General features: G+C 36.9%; 2 protein-coding genes across 4 annotated transcripts in view; one reads left to right on the top strand and one right to left on the bottom strand.

The window, feature by feature from the left end:
* scrib (scribble planar cell polarity protein) overlaps nucleotides 1-14,039 on the top strand; it is an 87,758-nt gene extending 73,719 nt beyond the window's left edge. The window contains 8 exon segments of the mRNA XM_051114800.1: nucleotides 130-219; nucleotides 304-486; nucleotides 909-1,046; nucleotides 3,545-3,684; nucleotides 3,768-3,805; nucleotides 4,144-4,218; nucleotides 8,249-8,303; nucleotides 12,081-14,039. Of these exon segments, the coding sequence (XP_050970757.1) occupies nucleotides 130-219; nucleotides 304-486; nucleotides 909-1,046; nucleotides 3,545-3,684; nucleotides 3,768-3,805; nucleotides 4,144-4,218; nucleotides 8,249-8,303; nucleotides 12,081-12,205 (844 nt within the window). The 3' untranslated portion in view covers nucleotides 12,206-14,039.
* A 520-nt stretch (nucleotides 14,040-14,559) lies between these two features.
* On the bottom strand, nucleotides 14,560-26,464 carry kif9 (kinesin family member 9). Of its 3 annotated transcripts, none has more exons than XM_051114808.1 (21): nucleotides 26,344-26,464; nucleotides 26,122-26,222; nucleotides 24,500-24,665; nucleotides 24,302-24,408; nucleotides 23,991-24,221; nucleotides 23,565-23,648; nucleotides 23,352-23,444; nucleotides 23,033-23,180; nucleotides 22,123-22,187; nucleotides 21,970-22,047; nucleotides 21,791-21,859; nucleotides 21,564-21,668; nucleotides 21,408-21,460; nucleotides 21,232-21,322; nucleotides 21,010-21,146; nucleotides 18,341-18,484; nucleotides 18,003-18,211; nucleotides 17,688-17,867; nucleotides 16,713-16,825; nucleotides 15,466-15,564; nucleotides 14,560-14,955 (listed from the first exon to the last, which is right to left on the bottom strand). In XM_051114808.1, exons 2-21 carry the CDS (start codon nucleotides 26,215-26,217, stop codon nucleotides 14,866-14,868), a joined length of 2,358 nt encoding a protein of 785 aa, XP_050970765.1. In that variant the 5' UTR covers nucleotides 26,218-26,222; nucleotides 26,344-26,464; the 3' UTR covers nucleotides 14,560-14,865. The 3 variants fall into 3 exon arrangements, with proteins under 3 accessions (XP_050970765.1, XP_050970766.1, XP_050970768.1); XM_051114809.1 differs by having other exon boundaries at nucleotides 23,991-24,212; XM_051114811.1 differs by lacking the exon at nucleotides 18,341-18,484.
* Between the last annotated feature and the right edge of the window lie 402 nt (nucleotides 26,465-26,866).

Raw genomic sequence — 26,866 nt, 5'->3', positions numbered from 1 at the left:
TTGTCCTTGCTGAAAAAATAAATGTATTCACTTATTTTAAAATCTTACAGGCTGCATAAATTTGAAAGGTGCATAAAAACATTAAACAATAATAAAATAGTCAAAAGTCTTTATCTTTTATTAATCTAGCCCTTCCTCCGTGGACGGTAAAGGAGACTCTCAGCGAAATTCAATGGAAGACAGCTTCAGACTGGAGCAGAGACCCAACTCCATGACGGGGTGAGAAATGCTAAAACCTAGAGCTGCACATTTGTGTGTTTTTTGGGATATTTGAATTGTTTGACCCAGTGTTTGTCTTAACAGTTTGATCCCAGTTTATCCCGGTGAATCTGCGGCTCCCATTCGAACGGCCAAAGCAGAACGCAGGCATCAAGACCGATTACGCATGCAGAGCCCGGAGCTTGCTGTCGCCATGGACAAGGAGCTGTCGCCTGCTGAAAAACGAGCCCTGGAGGCAGAGAAGAGGGCCATGTGGAGAGCAGCCAGGTATGACAGCCAGAGAGAATGATGTGTTACGTGAAATATGTCACATTAGGAACGTTTCTCTCTCCAGTCCCATCCTTTTCTCTGTAACGCTGACCTCTAAAGAGCTCTCCGCTTGTGCTACTTTAATCTCATCTTTTTCTCCAGGCTCTAAGTAAACGCTTTCCCCGTTTCTCTTGTCTCCCCCTTGATGAACAGGGCTTTCAAAGACATTTTCACATTTTTTCAATATGTGAATCCATGAAATAGATATATTGTGTGCATTTGTCTTTGAAGGCCCAGAGTTTCAATGTAGACCTTCCCTTCTTAATCTTTACTGTCCGTTTCAGAGTGTTTTCTTTCATCTGTAGTCTCTTTCCTCTCTTTCCTTTTTTTGTGTGTTACCATCTTCTGTCCTCTCTACTTTTTTACTTGCTGCTCCCAAGGCCTTACGGTCTAGAGGAGGACGTAAAGCAGTATGAGCAAGACCTGGCTAAGCGACTCTACCAGTCCCGTGTGAGGGCATCTCTAGGCAGCGCTGCAGCCCCTCCCACTTCCTGCTCCTCCTCTTCCTGTCAGCCCAGGTCTGCCCTTAACAGCCAGAAAGCATCATGGGGGCTTAGCTGTGATGCTTGACACCGCTTGGGGTGCTTGTGGACATTTTATAGTGCATAGTGTGTAAAGGGTGAAATGTTTTGTAGTGGCGTTTTCTGAACAATGACTGTGTCCCACAAGAACCCACTACTGCTTCTGCACGTGTGCTATTTTATTTATTATTTAGTTTGGTAGCACACTCCCTCTTTCTCTCTGCTCACTCACTTTTGCCTCCCATCTGTGTACCAGTAAAGTTCTTGTATTGTCCTAATAACAAGTGTTTTTCTTTGCCGTTATTCAAGTTGCTTTCAGTTGTTTTTATTAGAGGTGCACTGATACTAGTTATAGTCTATACCAAGACCTTCATTAAAGGGATAGTTCACCCAAAAATGAAAATTACTCCATGATTTACTCACCCTCAAACTATCCCAGGTGTATATGACCAAATATTCTTTTAGATGAATACAGTCGAATTTATATTAAAAAATGTCCTGGCTCTCCCAAGCTTTATAATGGCAGTGAATGGGTGTTGAGATTTTGAAGTCCAATAAAGTGCATCCAACAATCATAAAAAGTACTCCATACAGCTCCAGGGGGTTTATAGAGGCCTTCAGAAATGAAACAATGTGTTTGTGTAAGAAAAATATCCATATTTACAACTTTATAAAATATAATCCATGTAAAAGTCGTGTGGAGTGCTTTTTATGATGGATGGACGCACTTTATTGGACTTAATATTCTCAACACCCATTCACTGCCATTATAAAGCTTGGAAGAGTCAGGAAAAATAATATAATTCTAATTATATTTATCTGAAAGAAGAAAGTCACATACACCTCGGTTGGCTTGAGGAAGAGTAAATCATGGAGTAATTTTCATTTTTGGGCGAACTATCCCTTTAAAAACACTAATATTGATTCTATACGAAGGCAGAGTTCAGTAAAGGAATATTCACTGAGTTTAAAAGTGTGAGAGATTGTTTGGTTCACATTGCATGGTAAAAATGACCAATCGCACTTTTTTTTTTGTAGGTGATATTTAGGTTTGGCTAAATCAATCTGAAATGATACCACAGTAACAACACACTAGTTTAACATTAAAGTTTGGAATTTTGGAATGCTTGTGTCATGGGCAGTATGAGTCTGTGAATGGACTTGAGTGCACCATACTGAGACTAGCTCTAATCTAACAAAGTTTGGCAGAGCTATTGTTCATGGCTTAAAGGGTTAGTTTACCCAAAAATGTAAATTCTGTCAATAATTACTCACCCTCATGTCTTTCCAAGCCCGTACGTCCTTTATTCATCTTCAGAACACAAATAAAGATATTTTTGATGAAATCCGAGAGATCATAGACATGTTTAAGGCCCAGAAACATCGATAAAGTAGTCCATGTGACATCAGTGGTTCAACCATATGTTATGAAGCTACATGAATACTCTGAGCACAAAAAAAATCAAAATAACTTTATTCATCAGTTTCTTCTCTTCCATGTCAGTCTATGACACTCGTGATACTCTTGTGAACATGTTTCAAAGACAGGGAACATAAGAAATTGTTTGCACACAAAAAATATTCTCGTAGCTTCATAAAATTAAGGTTGAACCACTGACATGACATGAACTATTTTAACGATGTCCTTACTACCTCTATGGACCTTGAATGTTTCAGTTGTGTTGGTGTCTATGCAGGGTCAGAAAGCTCTTGGTTTTCATCAGAAATACCTTAATTTGTGTTCTGAATATGAACAAAGGTTTTACGGGTTTGGAAAGACATTAAGGTAAATAAGTAATGACAGTATTTTCTTTTTTGGGTGAACTATCCCTTTAAATGAATGCTTATTTACTCACCTACTCACCTTGCATTAACAGCCTTATAAACCTCCCGTCATCTGCATCAAACCAATGGCCAAAGTTAGGTTTTTACTAAGTAATAAATTACATTTTGGTTTGTCTTTTTACAAAACCCAATTGTATGTCCTGGAAAAAACGTCATGAGATGTATAAGATCATTCTGAGATAGTTTTGCATGGTTTTTGTTGAAGCTGGTCACTAATCACTGGCATTATTTAGACAAGTACATGTTTTGTGGTCTGAAAAAGAAAGAAGGTCATGTGGCATAATACCCCAGTGCAAATTCAGTACTGAATTTTAGGGTGAATTATCCATTTAATGGCGCATATGTGGTTGATACCGAAGTCGTCCTATAGTGCCTATATATAGTATTCTCCCCCCTTGACCTTTCATGGTTGTTTTACAGCATGAAAGCTGATCGGTGCATCTCTAGTTTGTGTGATTCTCTCATAACTTTTGCACATTTTTGAACAGCCTCCATCAAATTACCTCGTTCTCTTGTATTAACCAATCAGTGTGCACAGCACCTCTGCTTACCTTTCATCTGTCATCCTGTCTCTCTCCACGCACCGTATGCAATTCTTCTTTCGCTTGCCGTGTCTCACTGTATCTCACTGTCTCTCACTGTCTTTCCAGGATGAAGTCTCTAGAGCAGGATGCTTTGAAGGCCCAGATGGTTATTGCCAAGTCTAAAGAGGGGAAGAAGCGTGGAACGTTGGATCAGCTGTCAGAGTCGCCGTCCCCTGCGCCCACACCGTCTCCAACACCAATGGAAGGTGAATGCCAGACTATTTTCATACTGTGTTGTATGTCATTAAGAGTCAGTTATGTTAAATTTTCTTCATTGTTTCCTGAACAGATATCAGTCCACGGGCAGTGACTTCACCAGGCAGACTGGTATGAGACAATTGCTTTTTTCGTTTTTCAGTCACCGGTAATGTTGTTTTGGGAGACTAATCCACTTTTTTTTTTTTTTTTTCTTTCGATGATAAAGTCATTCTTTACTCTAACAATCATATCCATAGCAAGTAGAGCAACATCCATGAACTTTTCCTTTATCTCTTTTCTTTGTTGTCCTTTCTCCTTTTCCTGTTTTTTTTCACACGTCTCTGCTTCTCACCCTCTGTCCTTCCCTCCATCCATCCTGCCATCTCTTTATTGCAATATTGATTTTCTTTCCTCCTCCTTTCTCTCTCCATCTCTCCACTGCTTATGCCTGTTTGCTGTCCTTTTAGTCCCTGTCAGAAAAGAAGTTTGACTACCGACAATTTGCTGCCATTCCTTCTTCCAAACCCGTTTACGACATTCAGGTATTGCCTGCATGCAAAGCGTCGAGGAGTCCAGCCTGCCTGAACCCTTTGAGCCACTCCTGTCCTCCTGGCTTTCCCTGCTCCCCTGCTCCTTCTCTCCCTGGCCCTTCTGATAACTATTAGGGCCCTGTACTTGTCAGCGTGAGCAGCATGGTCATTCGTGTTACTGCAGCTTTAAGCATTATTCTGGATCTTAGTTGTCAGCGATTTGGGTTTAGTTTTCAGATCTGAGGATCATTTCCACAGCTTAACACACATCCTGTTCTTAATCTACTTACGTCATCAATACCATGTGCTTCTCTTCTGGGTATGCGGATGTAGCGTAGAGGTGGGGTGTACAGTTTGATCCGTGGGCTTTGCGTTGATCCAAAACATTGGATAACATACTAATGCGCTAAAACACTCAAGAAGAAAACATCTTTGCATTGTCCTCTCCCTCCCTCCACTCTTTGTACAGCCTCATGCACTTACATCGCATAACACACATTCAGCAAACTAGTCTGATTCCTACAGCATGTCTGAAGGCCATTTTTATGAGTATCAAATTGAGTCAAAAAGCTGAATGTGGCTGTTCCATGTGGTGTCACTGGGAGAGACAGTTCTACTGGGGATGCAGGGGGTCATGGGAACAAAGGAACGTTGTGTTTCTTGGTCTTGGTGTTTTGTGGTTGTGTTTCTGGATCTTTGTATGAAGGGAATCTGGGCATGTGGGGTGAAGTCATTTTAATGATTGTTAATGTTCCAATACTCTTCCTCTGATAACAGAACAAAAGACCACCAAATCTGTGAGACTGACACAATTCTAAATTGGATTGTGAAACTCTCAAAAGTAGGAAAGAATGAAAATTTTGGTGTGATGATTCAGCTAAAGCAGTTAATTTTTTTTAACATATCAAATTTGCTTAATCTGGAAGATTTCAATGACCAGCAATCGGTGTAGTGGGATTATTTACCTGATAAGTTAAATGGTTAGTTCACCCAAAAATGAAAATCAGCCCATTATTTACTCACCCTCAAGCCATCTTTCAGAAAAATCCAATTGGAGTTATACTGAAAATGCTCTGGCTCTTTCAAGCTTTATAATGGCAATAGGCGAGTGTTTCTCTTCAACAGGCCAAAACAAATCCAATAAAGTGCATCCATCCATAATAAAAAGGGCCTCACACAGCTCTGGGGGGTAAATAAAGGCCTCCTGTAGTGAATCGATGCGTTTTTGTAAAGAAAAATGTCCATATTCAAAATGTAATAATCACTTTAATCTAGCTTGCGCTCACTGTTGTACAGAGAAACAGCTCTAAGCGGATGACGTAAGACGTTGGCTTTCCGCATACATGCGCCTATGAGTCTCATGAAAATCAACGTTTGTTTACAGAAGCAAAGGAAGCAAAATTTCCTTACTTCAGTGAAGGAAAACCAGTCTTCTCTTGCCTTTTGTTGAAATCCTCCAACATTCTTCTTTACAAATCCTCATTTTGTATTTCAAATTCATGAATGTCGTTTTGTTTTGATCACTCCACTTGCATATCCGCATTCGTCACTTCTGAGCGGCACAACGCCAATGTCATATGCCATCCGCCCAGAGCTGATTCCATATAAAGCAGTGAGCGCAAGCTAGATTAAAGTGATTATTACGTTGTAAATATGCATATTTTTCTTACAAAAAATGCATAGATTCACTACAGGAGGCCTTTATTATTATGGATGGATGCATATAACTCCTATTGGATTCGTCTGAAAGAAGGAAGGCATATACACCTAGGATAGCTTGAGAGTGAGTAAATAATGGGCTAATTTTCATTTTTGGGTAAACTAACACTTCACGATGGAATAGTGTGCCTTTAGGTTACACTGACCAAGTTGCGTATGGGGTTGATATTCACTAACAGCTGTGACTCTCACATTGTCCTGTTCAGACAGAAATGGGTCTAATAATGTCTGTGTGATCAGGCAACAGAAGTCAGTCCTCTTCTCTAACTCATGGCAGCCTTGAATAAAGCCTGTATCAAGAGTGCCAGATAACTATAGTAATATCAAGAGTTTGTATTGTCTCTTATAAGGGTTTTTAACTCTTTACAATAAGGTTCATTAGTTAATTAGTTAACTTGCATTAGTTAGCATGAACTAATGAACAATACTTCTACAGCATTTATTAAGCTTAGTGTTAATTTCAGCATTTACTAATGCATTATTAAAATCACAAGTGTTAATACACTGAACTAACATGAACTAACAATGAACAACTATTTTCATTAACATTAACAAAAATGAATAAATGCTGTAATAAATCTATTGTTCATTGTTTGTTTGTGTTCTTTGATACATTAACTAATGGAACCTTACTGTAAAGTGTTTTTATATTTTTACATTTTTAATATAGATTTTTTTTTTAATTTTATTCAGATGCACAGCCAAAACATTTCAACTTTTTAACATTTTGACTGTTCACACCAAGACGACAACTATAAAGATAACAATAAAAAATATAGTTCTAAAAATCATTCTTAGTATTGAAGAATAGTCCACACCGCAGCTATAACGATAAAGGCACAGAGAAACTGTTGTTGGAATTACTTTCAGAATGATTTTTTCCCAGCTGATGAACGAATCAATCAGAGTCAATCCTGCTGTCATTAGCTTAAATTTAAAGCAGCAGATGTGCATGTGCTTAGAATAAACAGACGATATTGTCCGCTGGTATGGACACTAATATAGTTATCGTTCTTGGTGTGAATAGGCCTTAAGGCTTTTACATTCTATTTCAAATAAATACTGTTCTTTTTTACTTTCTGTTCATCTTTTATCAATTTCATCAGTGGTCATCAATTTAATTTGAAATGTTTATTGAGCAGCAAATCTGCATATTAGAATGATTTCTGAAGGATCATGTGACATGGAAGACTGGAGTAATGATGCTGAAAATTCAGGTTTATCATCACAGGAATAAATTACATTTTAAAAGATATTAAAATAGAAAGCAGGCTTTTTAAATTGTAGTACTATTTCACAGTGTAGTTTTCAAAAAAACTTACTGACCCCAGACTTCTGAACGGTATTTGAAGTTCGGCTTAAAAACCTAGACAGTTTTGATTTGTTGCATTATTATAGAGGCAGGTCATTCAAAATGCCTGCTAGTCAATCTTAATTTACTGCACACTGTATTCAAGCAAAGCAAAGTAGCCAGGTGAATCCTTGTCATTTGGTGGCCTTTTGAGACTGCCATGATTTGACCGTGTGTTGTGAGTGTTTGTTGTGTTCTGTGACTTAATGTGTGAAGAAGCACCTTCACCCTGACTTGGATTATTTAAAGCTTTCAGGGTTTTTCCTAGGGATTTTTGAGCCTTCGAAAAAGAAAAAAAAATGAAGAACTTGTTGGCAATATGTTTTTGGTGGGGGTGAAGGTTTGTACAGCATGCCTGTGTTGTGTTTGTAAGAACTGTTGTGTGAAGTTTGTGAAAAGCAGAGGATGGTATGTTACACATTTTCTTCCAGTTCTTAAAATTATCAGGTGATAAGATGGAAAAGGTTTTGTTGTGGGTTTTTACTGGGGCACTATCAGCATTATTATGCCAATCCTATGGCGACGCTTCCCTGGCTGTTTAACGGAGGAACATAAGGATTTTACAGTGGTTATGGACCTGAAACAGGAATCTGAGGCATTTTAATCTAGATTGCCCTCAGCAGTGGTGTGAGTCTCTTTGGGTTATTTAAACTTAGTTTTGAAGCAGAAGCAAGTGCTTTCTGATGAGGTGAAGGTAAAGCGGCGTCTCCCTGAACAGCTTTATGGTTCAGATATCAACAACCTCTGTGCCATTCAAAACGCCTAATCTTGTCACCTACATTTGACTTTTAGATTAAATGAGAAATTATTTACACCTAGCATTTCTGCAATTCTGCCAAAACAAGCTGTTCTTGGGGGACACCTAAGGGTTTCACTCTTTCAATTGTCTATTCTGGTGGAAAGAGACGGATGAGTTGTTGAATTCTTACTGAACTCTGTTTCCTCCTCTTACGCTCTGTCTCTCTCTTGCAGTCTCCTGGTGCAGGTGATGACGTGCGCTTCATGGATGATGCCTCCAGTAACCCAGGTAAGGTCCTCGTCGTGTCGGTCGTGCGTGTCATCTTTATGTGCTGTGTTCACTAGTACTTGGCTCACAGTTATTGTCCTCTTGACACAGGCGACTTCCTTGGATAAGTGCTCTTCTAATTTTGGTAGGAGATCTGTGTGTTTGTGTGTGTGCATATGCATTGGTTTTGGATAAGAAGCCTGCTGTACTGCACTTGTTTTATGGGCCAAAACTTATAATCTACAGGTTCAAATGAGCAGTGGGTTTCTCTGTGCTTTCATTCTTCAACTTGTTTTTAGAGAATCAAGGTTATTTGATTAAGAGTTCTACCAATTTTTCAAAATAGGCGTGATTGCTAACGGCTGACAAACCATTTTACCTGCAACACATTATGATATGAACTGCATGTCAATTCTAGCGCTCTGAATGTGATGCCACATGCTGCAGTTTGCCATAAAAGCACCATAAGGGTTGTAATGGATGAAGATTTAACCACATTTGGCCTACACAATAGATTAACTAGGGATGCACTGATAATAAAATTCTGTAGGATAATTGTAAGCTGCTAATTACTTTATTGTATTCTATACTATTCTGTCTGAATAAATGAAAAGAAAAAACTTAAACTAAAATCATTTTAAATGTAAATTTACATTATGAAATTGAAATATCAGTTGTTTGAGTGCTGAAGAATACATTTAACAGTGTTAAATTATTTGTTTTAATGATTGCCTTTAAGTAAAATGAAAAATTCTGTCATTAGTTACTCACCCTCATGTCGCTCCAAACCCATAAAACCTTCGTTCATCTTTGGAACACAAATTAAGATATTTTTGATGAAAACCAAGAGCTTTCTGACCCTCCATGGATAGCAAAGCAACTGACACGTTCAAGACCCAGAAAGGTAGTAAGGACGTCGGTAAAGTAGTCCATTTGACATCAGTGATCAGCCGGAAATTTATGAAGCTATGAGAATAATTTGTGTCCAAAGAAAACAAAAATAACAGTTTCTTATCTTCCATGTCAGTCTTTGACACTTTCAAGACTGACATTGAAGAGGAGAAATTGTTTTAGCCTAGCTAATCTCATATAAATACCTTTGGGAGCTTTTTTGCAAGATGCGAAGAATACGTACCTATAAATACATATCACTGCAGAACACTAGAGGTGGTAAAACAGCAAGCACTTGTAATCATTTTTGTATGCAGTTATGATTACAGCTCCATATGTTTCACTTGCCAGACGTAACAAGCTTGCTCAGTAGCTCAGCCAGAACGGATATTGACTTAGGATGCGGAATCCTTGGGTATGAATCCCGTGAAAAACATCTCTCACGGTGAAAGAGCTGAAAAATGAAAGATCGAAAACCAGCTGAAACAGCACACGATTGTGTTTTTTTTTACGTGCATATGGTACATTATTTTAAAACTTCACAGAGCATTGCAGTTATAGCACGATGACAAAACCAACATCACATAAAACTTAAAACATAAAAAAATATGTTCGTTCTATCTATTCCATGAAAAAAAAATGAACACTATTTTAGCGCCACTCAGTGGACATTTCACATCAAATGTGCAATATGTATTTCACATCTTGCAAAAAAGTTCCCACAGTTACGTTTTCGTCATGAGATCAGGTTGGTTTTATCAATGTCCTTACTACCTTTCTGGACTTTGAATGTTTCAGTTGTGTTGCTGTCTATGCAGGGTCAGAAAAGCTCTCAGATTTCATCAAATTTTTTAATTTGTGTTCTGAAGATAAACAAAGGTCTTATGGGTTTGGAACGACATGAGAGCAAGTAATTAATGACAGAATTTTTATTTTTGGGTGAACTATCCCTTTGAGGGATACAACATACTAGATGGCTAAATAATGTGGACAATAAATACTCATCTTAAATGTTAGAAATATATATATTAATCCTTTATAGTGTACAAAAGAGCAATAGCAATGCTGGCAACAGTGTTGCTAATAGCGATGGTCATTATCAATAAATAAGTATTAGTAGATATTAGACTTTGCAGTGCCAAGACTGACAAATCAGAATCAAGTATTCTAAAGAAATGTGTAATAAGATCAGTTTCTTTCAAAATATTTAATATTAGCCAATAACTGATGTGATACCAATATATTGTGCATCCCTATTGTGCATAATCGTGCAATTTTCAAAGTTCAAAAACGCTGTCTCTCTGCTGCATTGGCAGTAAAAATACTAACATGTCATTTTTGCAGCTTGCATGTTTTATTATATTTTGAAAAATTGGTGAACCTATTGTTTGTATGTCTAACAGGAGATCTGTCACTGCAACTTTTATCAACATAGGGACTGATCTCATAATCCAGAAGGCACTGCTGTACAGTGCATATACAAATGAAGTCAAAAGTTTACATACACCTTGCAGAATCTGCACAATGTTAATTATTTTACCAAAATAAGAGGGGTCATACAAAATACATGCCATTTTTAATTTAGCATTGACCTTAATAAGATATTTCACACGAAATATGTTTACATATAGTTCACAAGAGAAAATAATAGCTGAATTTATAAAAATAACCCTGTTTAAAAGTTTACAAACGCTTGATTCTTAACACTCTGTGTTGTTACCTGAATGGTCTGTAATTATAAATACTAAATTCTTTGGGAGGGTTTTAGCATTTTTGTGTATTTTAACCCTTTCTAACAATGACAGTGATTTTTGAGATCCATCTTTTCACACTGAGGACAACTGAGGGACACATATGCAACTATTACAGAAGGTTCAAACACTCACTGATGCTCCAGAAAGAAACACAATGCATTAAGAGCCGGGGGTGAAAATTTTTTGAATTTAATGATCAGGCTAAATCTAACTTATTTTCTTCTCTGGGAAGCATGCAAGTATCTTCTATAGCTTCTGAAGGGCAGTACTAAATGGGGAAAAAAAAAAAAAAAACCTCACTCTTGCATCGTTTTTCCTTCTGGAGCATCAGTGAGTGTTTGAACCTTTTGTAATAGTCACATATGAGTCTCTCAGTTGTCCTCAGTGTGTCATTATTGGAAAGGGTTCAAATACACAAAAATGCTGAAAAACCAGAGAATTTGTGTGACCTGAAGGATTTTTATGAAGAACAGCAGACAGTTTAACTGTATTACAAACAAGGGATTCATGAACAACTATCACTAAACAAAAAACACAGCTGTGGATCATTCATGTAACAACACAGTATTAAGAATCAAGTGTATGTAAACTTTTGAACAGGGTCACTTTATAAATTCAGCTATTGTTTTCTCCTGTGGACTATATGTAAATGTCTTTTATGTGACATATCTTTCTCAGTTTAGTACTAAATAAATAACATGCATTTTGTATAATCCCTCTCATTTTGGCAAAATAATAACCGTTTTGCAGAATTTGCAAGGAGTATGTAAACTTTTGACTTCAACTGTACATACATTTTTATCTGTCTGCTTCTAATCTCAATAACAGTGTTCTTGAATGGTGCCCAAATTTGATCATTGCTCTGCAAGGTTTTTTTCTGCATGGTGTGCAGCTCTGCCTTTCAGCTTACGCATCGAATGGCTCTCCTGAATCACTGCTTTGCCGGAGTTTGTGGGTTTTAAACTGAAATCGACATGCATTTAGAAACAAGGGGATGCTACAGATGCATATATAAAAGCAGGGCACTCTCAGTTAGGAGACTGCAAATTTATTTTCAGTGGATGAACGGGCGCTTTACATGTGCAGCGTCATGACTACGGGAGCTCTTTTCACAGTGCAATATTTAATATATTTGTTGTCTCTCTCCTTGCAGTGTCTGTTGTAGATCCAGAAGTTCCTGTGGCCACCACATCTGCTCTAGAGGAGATGGCTCTCTACAGTAACAAGCGCAAACTACGACAGGGCCGCCGCAGCCTGGAGGCTCCTGTGCCCACATAACCGTACACTTACACACTAATGCATCTGAACTGTGAAGATAAAACACACATAGTGATCATCTAATGCTAAGAGATGCCACGCACGGCATAGAATGCTCTGAAATACACATTGTACACAGATATTAAACCACTCTTATTTCAGTGCAGACAACACAGGTTGGGAGGCAGGTTTGGGGTCTCCCAAACGCTAGTCTTGCCTTTTCAGTTGAAAAGGATTGCTCAGATTTTACCATGAGAGGTCCAGAGAGGGTGGCTGATTGATTGACCCATTTTACCCAGTTTTTCTGTCTGTCAGCATTTTAGAAGTTATTTTAAGAGAGGCTCTGGGTTTCTTTGTAAACACACTCTAGAAAATGTGGGAAAGGCAGAAGAGGAGCTATTTAAACGTAACCGTGGTCATGTTTTGGGAGATTCAGTTTGCAGACAACATACTGCTACCTTCACTGCCCCATGATAAGCCCGACTTTCACTTTTGTTGCTTTAATTCACGATCAGAAAAGTTTTTATTCCTTTTAAATGTAATTTATTAATGTAATATACTGTTTTTAATCTATGGGATTCCAATACGATAGAGGAACAAATTGAGGCTTTTTGACATATGTATAAGCTGATTACTTGTGCTTTTGTGACGAATTTTGAGTTTTGGGTTTGGGATACATTTTCTTGCACGCAACATTTTAAATTTGAAAATGAGGCCTTGGCGGAAAGCTTTATTTCCATTTTATATCCATATCGGTTTTGAAACAGAGTTTCTTTTGTAAGGTGATGCAAATGAATGTAATATTTTTGAAAGGTTGCATCTGACCTTATTTAAAGATCTGTTGTAAATCATGCCATATCATAAAGACTGACCTACTATATTGAGTAGCGTCGTTCTAAACCTTTTAATTGATCTCTAGTCTTCCTTTACCGGACTAGGAGAGTAAAATGAAGTGGATAATGGTTTCACAAGATTTTTGTTCACTAAAACACATTCTCCATTTTTATTTTCCGCTTCTTGTTCTGGGCCATTATACATTGAGTCATTCCCTTCACTACACAGAGTGACCAGAGTGGAGAATTTCACTCTTTGGCAACCCGTCATTCGCCAGACCTCACTTTACCTCTCCTTAAACGTATGGTACCATTTTGGGAGTGGGAGGAAAAAGTCAAATCATCTGAGAACATTTGGTCTCATTTGGTTAACATTTATAAATCTTGCTCATATGGTTTCTTTCTCTTATTCTGACAGGTGTGTGAAGGTAGTAGATGTTTTCTAATCTACATTTTAAATAGTTTGAAAGCCATTAAAAGCTCATTGTGTGAATAATGTATAAAAAAGAAGCAAAAATCAGAGTTGAATCTGAGCCTTTCTGCCCCAAGACCAAACTAAAGTCTGAAGGGTATGGATGAATCTACCAGGGTCTTGACTGACTGATCCCTGTGTTTGTATATTGGCTTATTGCAATTTTGCAATTTTACTGTCAATCCTGTGTGAGGACTAATATGATAGACTTTTATTATTCCTTCAAATAAACAGTTCTATTTCATTGTTCTCAAATCAGTTGTTCACCACCCTAGCTGCCATCAACACTGTGTCCTGATAAACCTGTCAAACATATGAAACTTTTTTTTTTTGTTTTGGTTTTTTTTAATTTACTAATCTTAGCTTTTGTGTTGCTCTCATCGACTGAAATTCAGTTTTGGTTAATAACAGTTTGGGATTGCTCATCATTGTATTTTTTAAAAACTGTAGTTTGAGAAAAAAGAAGTTGGTTTTCTGTAACCAGTGGGATAATGGGATTCACTACATTTTTACTTTTTCAAAGCGAAGAGTTTGATCTCTTATTGTTTTGTTGTCTTGGTTTCTTGTTGGGGAGGAATTTTTTTTTTTTGTTTTGTTTTGTTTTTTTTTGCTAAAGGGGAGGGTGGGACTAAAGGTCTGGGGATAGAGCTCATTCAGGACTGTAACTAGTGAATTTGTACAACCAAAGAAGTCTATTTTGTGGTTCAGGAATAATAAAGTTTACTTTTCATTTAACAACCTGATGTACTGAGGTTGTTTTTGCCTCTGATGAGAGCGAACTATGGTTTTCTCAAAGTGTAAACTTACAGTCATAAACGGATAGTTCCTTGATTCTGATTGGTTGAGCCACTTTTGAAGCTGTTGTAAAATACTCTACAAACATACATCTTTATTTACATCTGCTTGGCAACCATAACCCTTTCTGAGGAACTATATTGTTTGGTGGAAGAATACTGTTTTTATCAATATCATTACACTATTTTCTCTGTTTTTGTGAAACCTTACTACATTTATTCACGTTGTGACTAACGACGCCCCTTAGCTGTTATAAATTCACTGTAAACCACGGCTTCTTGGGGCTTATGGCTTTATTAAAAAACATTTCTAATAAGGACCAAACAATAATAATGTACAGTTAAAACTTCACAGTATATCAGTTATGTTCAGAAACTGAAAAATTATCCAGACTTTTTTTATAGACGGATTGTCTTTGCATTTAAATAATATCAATTAAAAGTTTAAGGACAGATTAGCACATGATACAGCACAAGCAGGTTTCAGATAGCAGATGTTTTCGTACGTCCTACTGATTTCACGCATTCATGGAAATGTGCTTGAGGAAGTGTTAAGTAATCTGGAGACAGACTGAGCATACATCAGATGACTGAGAGAATTGGAGGGAGTTTTGTTTTACTCCTGCTGCCCCTCACAGACTCTGGACTCTGAGACACTTGTCTGCTTCCCCTCTGTAAGCGAAAGACACCTTCATTATATCATTAAACACAATTGTGACCCTGGACCACAAAACCAGCCATAAGGGTCATTTTTCTTTAATCTGAGATAATCTGAAAGCTGAATAAATAAGATTTGTTAGGATACAACTATGTTGAGATACAACTATTTGAAAATTTGGAATCTGAGGGTTGCAAACAAATCAAAATATTGAGAAAATCACCTTTAAAGTTGCGCAAATGAAGTTCTAAGCAATGCATATTACTAATCAAAAATGAGGTTTTGATATATCTACGGTAGGAAATGTACAAAATATTTTCATGGAACATATAATAAATATCCCAATGATTTTTGTCATAAAAGGAAAATCAATCATTTTGACAAATGTATTGTTGGCAATTGCTACAAATATACCTGTGCTACTTAAGACTGGTTTTGTGGTCCAGGGTCACATTTAGCATTGCATTCACCATCATTTGAGTGCTGAATAATGAAAGCCAGTATCGGGTGTGTAAATGTCTTACCCTCTTTAGAGTCCTGTTATAGGCATTGTAAAATGACACAGTACTGTCTGCATGCAGCTTGTGATGGAGACTTTCACTTTGCTCTTCATCATCCTCCATCTGTCCAATAATACAACATCTGACACAGTCACACTGGAACACGTCTCGCACTGTCAAACTCAAACTGTCAATAGTTTCTGCTCATTGCATCATTTACAACAAAATGTTAAACCTTTCCTGAGATGTTCTCAATGGTACAGTGCAGACAAAGATCTCCACTCTTTTACATTAAAATCGGTTACAAAACTTTACAAGAAGCATTCACTGACAGTTTGAAGGATTTTTTTTATCTAATTTAAAAAAGGAATTAAAATGTAATTTAAAGCTGAGTTTTTAGCAGCCATTACTTATAAAGGGCTAGTTCACCCAAAAATTAAAATTTCTATAATTAATTATTCACACTCATGTCGTTCTAAACCCGTAGGACATTCATCTTCAGAACACAAATTAAGATATTTTAGATTAAATCTGAAAGTTTTCTGCCCATCCATAGACAGCAACGCAATTGACATATTCAAGGCCCAGAAAGGTAGTCCATGTGAAATCAGTGGTTCGACCTTAATTTTATGAAGCTACGAGAACTTTTTGTGCACAAAGAAAGCAAAAATACCAACTTTGTTCAACAATTTCTTCTCTTCCGTGTCAGTCATTGTCACTTGTTCTGACATAGAACCTGGATACACTGCGCTTGTTTACAAGCAGAGGAAGATATGCTGTACGTAAAACAGTCTTTGTAAACATATTTGTTCTACGTCAGAACGCTGATTCCTGCCAGCACCACACGTGTTGGTGTTTCTCTTGTGAAGGTGCGGCAAGGACTGACACGGAAAAGAAGAAATTGTTGAATAAAGTCGTTATTTTTGTTTTCTTCACGTACAAAAAAGTATTTTCGTAAGTTTTGATGCATGGACTATTTTAATGATGTCCTTGCCTTCTTTCTGGGCCTTCAATGTGTCAGTTGCCATCTATGAAAGAACAGAAACAGAAAGCTCTTGAAATTGTTAAAAAAATATCTTAAGTTGTGTTAAGATGAATAAAGGTCTTAAGGGTTTGGAACGACTTGAGAGTAATTAATGACAGAATTTTCATTTTTGAGAGAACTATCCCTTTAAGATTTCAGTGTCACATGATCATTCAGAATTCCTCTGAATATGCTCTAAATACCATTTGTTCTTGTCAAACATGAGCACATGTGGGGTGTTACTGACCAGAGTTAAAGCTTTGTCCACAGGTATGTGACCCGGCCGAGCTGGTCCTGTCTCCAAGACTGACAACACTTCATCTGGCAACAGGAAAGACTCATTGTACCAGCTCTCAAACTCTGGAAAACAAAGCAAAAGCACATTAATGGCATTAGAGAAAGATGAGCTTATGTATAATAGTGAGGTGTTGTAAATATAACTATGAATATATTTGTGTAGATCAGGTAAGTAAGTGTGTTTTTGTTACACAAAATGTTGACAATTACTGCATGTATTACAGTTGTATTTATCTGAATTGGTGGAGTTATTTAATTTCAAAAACAGAAGACTATTTTATACAACAATACAGTGGAGGTCAAAAGTTTGCATGTACTTTGCAGAATCTGCTAAATTATTTTACCAAAATAAGAGGAATTATACAAAATGCATGTTATTTTTTTATTTAGTACTGACTTGAGTAAGATATTTCACATAAAAGACATTTACATATAGTCCACAAGAGAAAATAATGGTTTAATATATAAAAATTACCCCAATCGAACACAACGCATTAAGAGCCTGGGAGTTAAAACTTCTTGAATTTGAAGAGCAGAGTAAATTTAACTTATTTAATTTTCTGGGAAACATAAGTATCTTCTGTAGCTTCTGAAGGGCAGTACTAAATTTAAAAAGATATGATATTTATGCAAAATAAGAAAAATGTGCACATCTTCATTCTGTTCAAAAGTTTTCACCCCCGTTTCTTAATGCATTGTTTCTCCTTATAAATCATCAGTGAACTTTGAACCTTTGAACTTTCTGTTGTTCAGATATTCTAATAGATGCTAGTACTCTAATAGAGTCCCTCAGTTGTCCTCAGTGTGAAAAGATGGATCTCAAAATCATACTTATTTTGGTAAAATAATTAACATTTTGCAGATTCTGATGTATCTAAACGTTTGACCTCGACTGTATGTTGTGTAGAGAACCACAGGAACCCACCTGTTAGCAGTCGTGTGCGGCACTGATTCACCAGGTGCTGACAGTAGCTGACTTCTGTCTTTGTACTTCTGAACTCCTCGTAGGCTTGTCTGTAACGGTTCTTTAGCTCTTTCAGCTGCATCACTAGAGACAGCTCAGCCTCCTCCAGCACAGGCTCCCCCTCTGCACTCACAAACTGACCTATAAAACCAACAGCCTTTAGTTCCATAAGATTACTACATCTCATTCAGAAAGGAACTTGTTTTAGTCTCTATTTCTATACTTCCCTACTGTAGGCAAATCGATATAGATTCACATAGGTCATGTAATGCTCACCTTGGCTTTGTTTTTGCTCTCTGAATTGTCGCAATTCATATGTAATGTAGTCCAGATCCCGTTTAGTGGCATTGATGACATCTGTGAGTGTGCGTAATCGGGCCGTGCGCTCCGACAGAACAGCTTTGTTCTCCTTTAGTATGCGGTTGATCTCACTTCCTCGTTCTGCCTTGAAATCTTCAAATGCTTCAGCTTTGGGTGGAGGAGAGCTGGGAAATTCATGAAATTTGACATGCATTTATTTTCCAGTCTACAGGTGTAGCAGCTGCAGTACTTGGTAGCGATCAGCAGAGGTCTCCTCAAGCTCACCGGCACTGCTGATGTAAGAAAGCACTTACTCGGTTTTTTGTGGTTCTTCTGGAGCTTGTTGTTGAGGTTCATGTGTGGTCATGTCAGATTGACTCATGTTTAGAGGCTGTTCGGCTTGCACAGTTGCATTTTCCACTGCCTGTTGGCTCACTGCTCCTTCCTTTTTGCTCAAGCTAAGATTCAATGTACCATAATTCACAAGCTGGTGGTTCATTTTCAAATTTTGGTTACTCCAAGTACTCCTGGTTTGCAGTGAGTTTTTGGTTTTTACAAATATACACAGATGGAGGCAGAAATTGTTTGATGACCATAATGTACAATTATGACCTTTCGCTAAGTGAAAATTATTTTTAGAATGACAATTTTTTTTTTTTTTCTTCGATTAAGTTCAAAATTTACATTCCTAACAAAAAAATTGCATCACACTGTCTATATCACAGAGCTTTTATCATGTTTATTTAAACTACACAACTTTTGCCCAGATTTTGCCCGTATTTGCAGAGTCAATACTAGTTGCTGGAAGTCAGAGCCAGTCTTCAGATTTTGCCAAGTCGAACTTGACAGATTTCACAAAAATCATGTTGTGTATGATGGGCACAGACTCTGATATAAAACATTTTTTATATTTTGAGCTGATTTTAGAACATTTTGTGTTCATTTCTCATGCATCTGGCAATGAAGTTCATGTTTCTGTTAGTTTGTGTTCAAGGTTTCCTCAGTAAATAAGTCAGCAAGTGTATGATGCCTTACATTTTTATATTTTAAAAGTTGTGTATTTCAACATCAATATCTATATTTAAACATGAGTACTTATACAGTTGAGGTCCAAAGTTTGCAGAATCTACAAAATGTTAATTATTTTACCAAAATAAGAGGGATCATACAAAATGCATGTTATTTTTTTAATTAATATTGATCTGAATAATATATTTACGTTTAACTATAGACATTTAGATATAGTTGAATTTATAAAAATGACCCCATTAAAAAGTTTACATACTCTTGATTCTTAATACTGTGTTGTTACCTAAATGATCCACAGCTGTTTTTTGTATGTGTTTTTGTTTTGTTTTTTGTGATTTTTGTTTAGTGATAGTTGTTCATGAGTCCCTTGTTTGTCCTGAACAGTTAACCTGCCTGCCTGAAGTCTCAAAAATTCTTTGCTTTTTCAGCATTTTGTGTATCTGAACACTTTCCAACAATGACTGTATGATTTTGGGATCCATCTTTTCACACTGAGGACAACTAAGAGACTCATATGCAACTATCACAAAAGGTTCAAACACTCACTGATGCTTCAGAAGGAAACACAATATATTAAGAGCTAGGGGGTGAAAACCTTTCAGTTTTAAAGTTCTGGGTTAATTTAACTTAATTTATCTTCTGGGAATCATGTAACTATCTTCTGTAGCTTCTAAAGGGCAGTACTAAATAAAATAAAAAAACAAGCATTTTGTATGATCCCTCTTATTTTGTTAAATAATTAACATTTTGCAGATTCTGCATGCTGTATGTAAACTTTTAACTTCAACCGTACATGAATACTTATTTAAAGGAGAAGTCCACTTCCAAAACAACAATTTACAAATAATTTACTCACCCCCTTGCCATCCAAGATGTTCATGTCTTTCTGTCGTCCGTCGTAAAGAAATTATGGTTTTTAAGGGGAAAACATTCCAGGATTTTTCTTCATATAATGGACTTCAATTGTGCCCCCGATTTTTAAGCACAAAAGCTTGTGTAGCACAGGCTCTGGGATGCATGTCCACGGGTTGTTCTTGAACGATTCGTTCCTTTTGAACGATTCGTTCCTTTTGAACGATTCGTTCCTTTTGAACGAATCTTTAATGTGACTCGCGAAGAACGAGTCATCTCGGGGAGTGATTCGTTCAGTCGCACATGCGCAACACCCTATTAAGTTCTCTACTGGAATTAGTTCACCTGTTTCGAGTCTTCAGGTTTTTCAAGTCATTTGTTCATTTTATGGGGCTGTCACGTGATGCTGATTTTGCTAAAATTAACAAAATGACTCAAAAAAAGATTTGTTCATTTTGCTGAACGAGACTCAATGGTCCGAGTCGGTAAAACTATCCGAATTTCCCATCACTACTACGAATCACGTCTTAAGTTCATCGTCTGTGTACTCCAGCTAAAAAAAGGTAGAGTATGGGGAAAAACTCCATCTTATTTTCTCCTACAACTTCAGAATCATCCGACACGTTGTACCTTTTTGTTTGTAAAGAGCATTTGACTTACTTGCACTTTCTTAGTCTTTGCTCGTTCGCTTTGTAAACACTGGGTCTGTAGTTCCGCCTACGTTTAGCGTGACCTTTCGACATGATTCAATAGTACGTCATGAACACGCATGCCAGAACCTGTGCTACACAAGCTTTTGTGCTTAAAAAGTATACATATTTTTATTTTTCAAAAAAAAAATTACAGATCGTTTCGCTATTTTTCCTCGGCTGGGATCGTTTAGAGTCCTTTGAAGCTGCATTTCAACTACATTTTGGAAGTTCAAAATCCTGAAATGTTTTCCTCAAAAACCATAATTTCTTTATGACTAAAGACAGAAAGACATGAACATCTTGGATGACAAAGGGGTGAGTAAATTATTCGTAAATTGTTGTTTTGGAAGTGGACTTCTTTAATTTAATATTCACATCCTGTCTCAAACACTAGAGAAAAAGATTGTCACCTGCTGATCTGTTTGTCTTTTCTTGCTTTACTTGGTTTAGGTGACACCCCTCGTTGATGTCTCTGTGAAGAGTTAGCTAAACCAAGTCCATATCCACAACTCTCCACCTCTCCAACGGCACATACAGACCCCTGCACCTGTAGCACAGTTAGAGACATCAGTTTCTACCTTTTCACTTTCAATGAAGTATTGTTGTCCACCAAATATCTGTATATGACGAACCTCTCCAGCGGCAGATGGTGTTGTGTTAATGGCTTTCTCTACATGAGTGTTTCGCGGACTGAGCTGCTCTCGCAATTTTCTTTGCTGTTCCCTATTTAACACACATTCAAACATAACTGTATTGATTTCCATTTTAGGTAATGTTGAATTGTTAATGAACAGTAAATTGTACTTACAACACTTTTTTGAACTGGGCAAACACCTCTTGAATTTGTGTAATGCTCACAATCTGAAACATTAAATAGTTTATTCAGTTCAAACTAAATAAGACTGATTAATGAAAAGGTGAACTTAAATATTTGAAGCATTGAGGTATAAACTACAGTGTTTACTGGGATCTCATCCAGTAATCCAGACAGGTATCTCTGCACCTGACTCTTCACTTCTTCCACCTGCGTCTCTGACAGGATCTCATTAGAAACTCCAACCCGATTAGTCTACGAGCAAGGAAGACATTAAAATAGAAGCCACAGTGTCTTGGGAAACCAGAAATTAATAATCAATAATAATAATAATGGTGGTCTTTTGTTGATGGGACAATTGTGTTGTGTGTACTCACCAGTGTGTTATACATTGACAGCTCCTCCCTGAGAAACTGGATTTCTTTCTGTAGTCTTTGCACTTGAAGCTTGATAAACAACCAGTTTGAGTAATGCATTAGTTGAATGTGCATATCTTTCTTAGATATTATTATTAAATGATCAGACTATTAGCTTTGTAATATAGATAAAATCTTACCACTGGGTCGACATGTTCATTGATTGATGGCTTTGTCTGCACACATTTCATTCTGGTAGCAAAGCGAAGAGTTGAAAGCTGCCAAGAGAACCAAGAATTGTTTAGATTTAACTAATGTGTTGGTGGACATATTATAAAAAAAAAACATCTCACCGTCTCCTTAATTTGTGCCGCTTCACCATATATGTTTGCCACAAGCACTGTGTTACAGTTTCCTCCTGTGTAGTAACAATTGAGCCAGAGAGAAATCATTAGGTCACACATGAATGTTTACATTATGAGGTTCTGTGGCTGAATTCTTATAACTATCTTATAACTTACAGTGGTGGCCAAAATTATTAGAATACTAGTATTTTCACCAGCTAAAATGGTTTTAAGTCAGTTGTTTTTATCTTTTGCTGTACACTGTAAAAAACAATTTGTTGAGTCAACTTAAAATAATTTGTTGTTACCTGGCTGGGTCAACTCCAAAAAAAGTTTATTTAACTTGAAATGTTAAGTTATTCTAAGTGACAACTTAGATATTTGAGTTGATTCAACTTCAAATTTTAAGGCAGCTGGGTTACTTAGCCAGCTTTTAAGTTTAACAGACACAAATATCTGAGTTGTTACTTAGTACAACTTAACATTTCAAGTTGACTAAACTTATTTGAGTTGACTGAACTTAAAACTTTAAGGCAGCAAGGTAACAAATTATTTTAAGCTGACTCAGCAAATTGGTTTTTGTTTTTTACAGTGCAGTGTGTCAGTAGGAAATATCAGTTTACATTTCCAAACATTGGTTTTGCCGTCAATTGTGATAATCCAGTGAGATTTTTGTTTGCGCAAGTAGTCTGACAACAGCCAGTGCTCCACACAGAGATCATTACAATTAATGGCAAAATGAATGTTTGGAAATGTAAACTGATTTTTCCTACTGACACACTACAGCAAATCATAGAAATAACTGACTTAAAATTATTTTTTAGCTGGCAAAAAAACAGCTTGTGTTCTAAAGTTCATAAGTTACACCACTGTATAACTAATAGTTCAATGGGAGAACTAACTGCAGGAGCATACTAACCGAGTGAGTCTTTGAGAGCATGGGTAAGTTTGCTCTGTCTGAAGGGAACATGTTCCCTACGACTGTCAGCTAGAGCCAAGATGACCTGCTCCAGAAAAGACAGAGACTTGTTGATATACATGGCCTCCGTTTGGACTTGACCCTCTGACTAGGGTAAAAATCAAAAATAGAGAGTGAAAACATTTGAGGAGATTGCCAAGGTTGTCACACCTGTGCAAATGGTGCAAATATTTGAGAATCTATACACTCAACATATTGTTATAAACCCTGCTGAACTGTAAGGCACCTATGGTTATGATAAGAGGAAAAATGAACTGACTCCGGTTTTGCTAAGTCTTTCAGATCCCGCCAGGTCCACCAGGTTCAGTTTAGAGGTGATGTATTTTGCATCTGACAGCGTGCGAGAGCGAGACTGGGCCACACACACACAAAAAAAAACAAATATAATGTCATGCCAAAATATATCAATTTATGTAAAAAGCCTAGTTTACTCAAGTTCAGGAATCTAATGAGGAATGTGTTGTGGACTTGCCTCAATGTGGATAGTAAAAATGCAGTGAGATCTGGAGGAATGTTTATTAAGAGCATGTTCTCCAATGATTCTGTTCATCTCCCCCTGTTAGAGTAATGTTATTTATCACAAATGTGCTGATTTTGTAACAAAAACATGAAAATCCAATTATGAATGTGCTTTTGACCATGTGGGCAAAACATTTGTTTTTGTCATAATGAGAACTTTAATGAAGTTTCAGTTTTTTCTGATGGTGTATATTTGTCGTATTGTTTTTCATTAGCCAATTTGTCAACAGAACTGATGAGAGATAAGAACAAACCTTTGCCCCTAACAGTGCAAACACAACCCGATAAGAATTTTCTGGAAATAGACTATTTTTGCCAGGATAAATATGCATTCATCTTTTTTTCAAATACCTCATGACTTTATGACTTGACTTCTTACCTCGAAAAGCAAATTAAGAGCTTCCTCTTCATTGTGAACCAGATGTAAAGACAAGCCTTTAACTGAGACTCCACCCCCTGGTTCTTCTACCACAGTTAAGACCCCGCTATTTGAACCTTTTCCTTTCTTTAAGCTGGAGAGCAAGTCTACCATAGTCTCATTATAGATTTCCAGGAAGGAAAGATGAACAGAGAAGGTATGATCTGCACGTTGCTCCACCTCCTGGAAAACCTGAGGAGATGGGAGAAGGTTTGTTAGCCATAAGAGGTGAAGCATCGACTATGTGCTTCTTTATCATAGGTCTGGATCACCTCCTGTAGAGCTCGAGGAATGATGCCTCTCTGTTTGTAGGTCTCTGCAGCACCTGTCATAGTGTATGTTTTCCCAGCTCCAGTTTGCCCAAAGCACATTATTGTACCTAAAACACATTTTTTTTCAAAGTATAAACTGCCTATGTGAATGTTTGTGATTTCAGATATACTACATATGTATGCATTTGAATGACCAACCGTTGTAGCCCCCGAAGGCTCCCAGCACCACACTCCGGGCAACACGATCATAAGTGTCCTCCTGTGATACATTATGCAGCACCCCATTCAGCTGAAATACCCATGAGTTCAGCTGATTATTCCTCTTTCCTTTCTTTGAGTCTTTTCTTGATCTCACTTTCAAAGTCTTAGAGAAAAAAAGAGGACAAGTGTATTTAGCATCAATCAATCTGTTTTATCTGGGTATGTTTCCTGTGAGTTTGGCTCTGTTGGTGATCCCACACTCTTAAAAATAAAGGTGCTTCACGATGCCATAGAAGAACCTTTTTTGTCTAAATTGTTCCATAAAGAACCTTTAACATCTGAAGAACCTTTCTGTTCACAAAAGGTTCTTTGTGGCGAAAGAAGGTTCTTCAGATTATAAAAAAGGTAAGAAAGAGAAGGTTCTTTAAAGAATCTTGGACTGAATGGTTCTTTGTGGAACCAAAAATGGTTCTTCTATGGCATCACTGTGAAGAACCTTTTAAAGCACCTTTATTTTTAACAGTGCAAGACTAAGTAATTTAATAATATCTAGTCTTAATTTTATGCAGGAGGTTGTAATAATAATGCTTCAAAAACTATTTTGAATGCACATGATTTCCCGTTTGAAAGTTACAGTGAGAACCCGAAGGCTAAAAAAGTTACACTTTGAATAATTAACATTTATTCTCAGACACAGAATTATATTGGATTATAATGAGCGCACCTTTTGTCACTGAACCTTTTATTTTATTCATGCACATTTTTTTGTAAAGAAAAAAATGTTTTGATTTAGTTTAAAATACTTTTAAGTACTGCAAAACTATAAAATATATTTGTTTTTTCTCTTCTCTGAATTTTGATGGTGAATTTTAGTTGCTAATATTGTGGCCAATTATTTAAATGTGAATTTTATAAAATTTTATGTAGATCTGGCCAATTTAAAAAAATAAAATCCACAAGGAATTGTCTTCAAATCTTTAATACTTAAGCAAAAAAAAAAAAAAAAAAAAAAAAAAAAAACAATCCAAAAAGAATTACTCTCCCTCATGTCATTCATAACTTGTAAGAGCTTTGTTCATCTTCGGAACACTAATTAAGATATTTTTGATGAAATCCGAGAGCTTTCTGGCCCTGAGTAGACAGCAAGGGTCCTACCATGGTCAAGGTACAGAAATGTAGTAGGAACTTCATTAAAATAGTCCATGTGACATCAGTGGTTCAACCGTAATTTTATGAAGCTACAAAGGGACTTTTTATTCAACGATTCGTTCTCTGCCGGGACAGTCTGTCACCTATTGAAAGTACCATTTTCATTTTTAGGTGAATTTTCCAAAATTTTAATTTTTGTGTGAGCTATCCCTTTCAAGGTGTATTTTGATGAATACACCTTTAGCAATATTCTATTGTCTTCTTTGCTTTTGTATTTTATTTTATAGTACTTCTGTTGAATTTGTTGGAATCGTTTTGTTTATTGAGTTGTGTGTTTCATTCAAGAATCCTAATAAAACCAGGGTGCAAGAAAACAATACAGCACTAACTTTACAGATTGGTACATTTAACGTTACAATAAACGACATTTGAACAAGATAAAACTGGGAACATGGCATACTGTAGGTTACCTGCTGGTCAGGTAGGCATTCAATGATCTCATGAGCAAAATTGGCTGTAGGTCGGATGCGAATGTACACCTTTACTGGAGACGCCTGCGAGCTCATGATTCCTGCAATGTAGTATATCTCTCACACACAGCGCCACAAACTAGTCTGTATAAGTTATTATATGACATAAGAGTTGTGTTTTAAATCTCTAGCGAGAGTAAACTCGGTGTCTCAAAGACTCACCTGCGCAGCTCGTGCGCTAGCACACCAGATGCAAGACTAGCTGTTGTTGGATACAGCTAGTGTTGATGACGTTGTCATGACAACGCCTTGACTTGAGCAGACCGAAGTCATCCGGGTCGCGCCATGTTTAATTTCTGAGTACTGTTGGATTGTACTATTGTTTAACAAGCAATTGTTCAGCTGAAAAAAAAATAAGTGATCAAAAAATCCATAAAACAGTCTTGAAAGTTGTTGAAAGACAGTCGTTTTTATTCAAAATGCGTTAAAAGTGTAATATCGCGTCTCACAGTCTTTTCTTCTGCATTAATATTTTGACATGTCGAGGCTATGGGCAAACTTCAGGTTCATTAGCCGCTACGGGGAAATAACGAGAAGAAAAACAACTTGCAGTAAATGGTAATACTGTTTGCACTACAAACCAATGTGTTCATAATTAAGATAATACATTACAGTAACATGGTAAGACACACCAATTTGCAAAATCAAGCAGCGGGCTGTTTTGTAGGCCTACAGCTAAAACTAG

The sequence above is a fragment of the Labeo rohita genome, chromosome 7 (genome assembly GCF_022985175.1).
Source record: "Labeo rohita strain BAU-BD-2019 chromosome 7, IGBB_LRoh.1.0, whole genome shotgun sequence".
Taxonomy (NCBI): domain Eukaryota; kingdom Metazoa; phylum Chordata; class Actinopteri; order Cypriniformes; family Cyprinidae; genus Labeo; species Labeo rohita.
The sequence above is the reverse complement of the archived record's forward strand: the minus strand, read 5'-3'. Positions and strand labels throughout refer to the sequence as shown.

Coding starts and splice junctions, on each gene's coding strand:
- kif9 (XM_051114808.1), bottom strand. CDS start 26,217: ATGAGCTCGCAGGCGTCTCCAGTAAAGGTGTACATTCGCATCCGACCT. Junction 22,188..23,032: donor TGCTCTCAAAGACTCACTCG/GTTAGTATGCTC, acceptor GTTACTACACAG/GAGGAAACTGTAACACAGTG. Junction 14,956..15,465: donor ATAACAGGACTCTAAAGAGG/GTAAGACATTTA, acceptor TTTCGCTTACAG/AGGGGAAGCAGACAAGTGTC.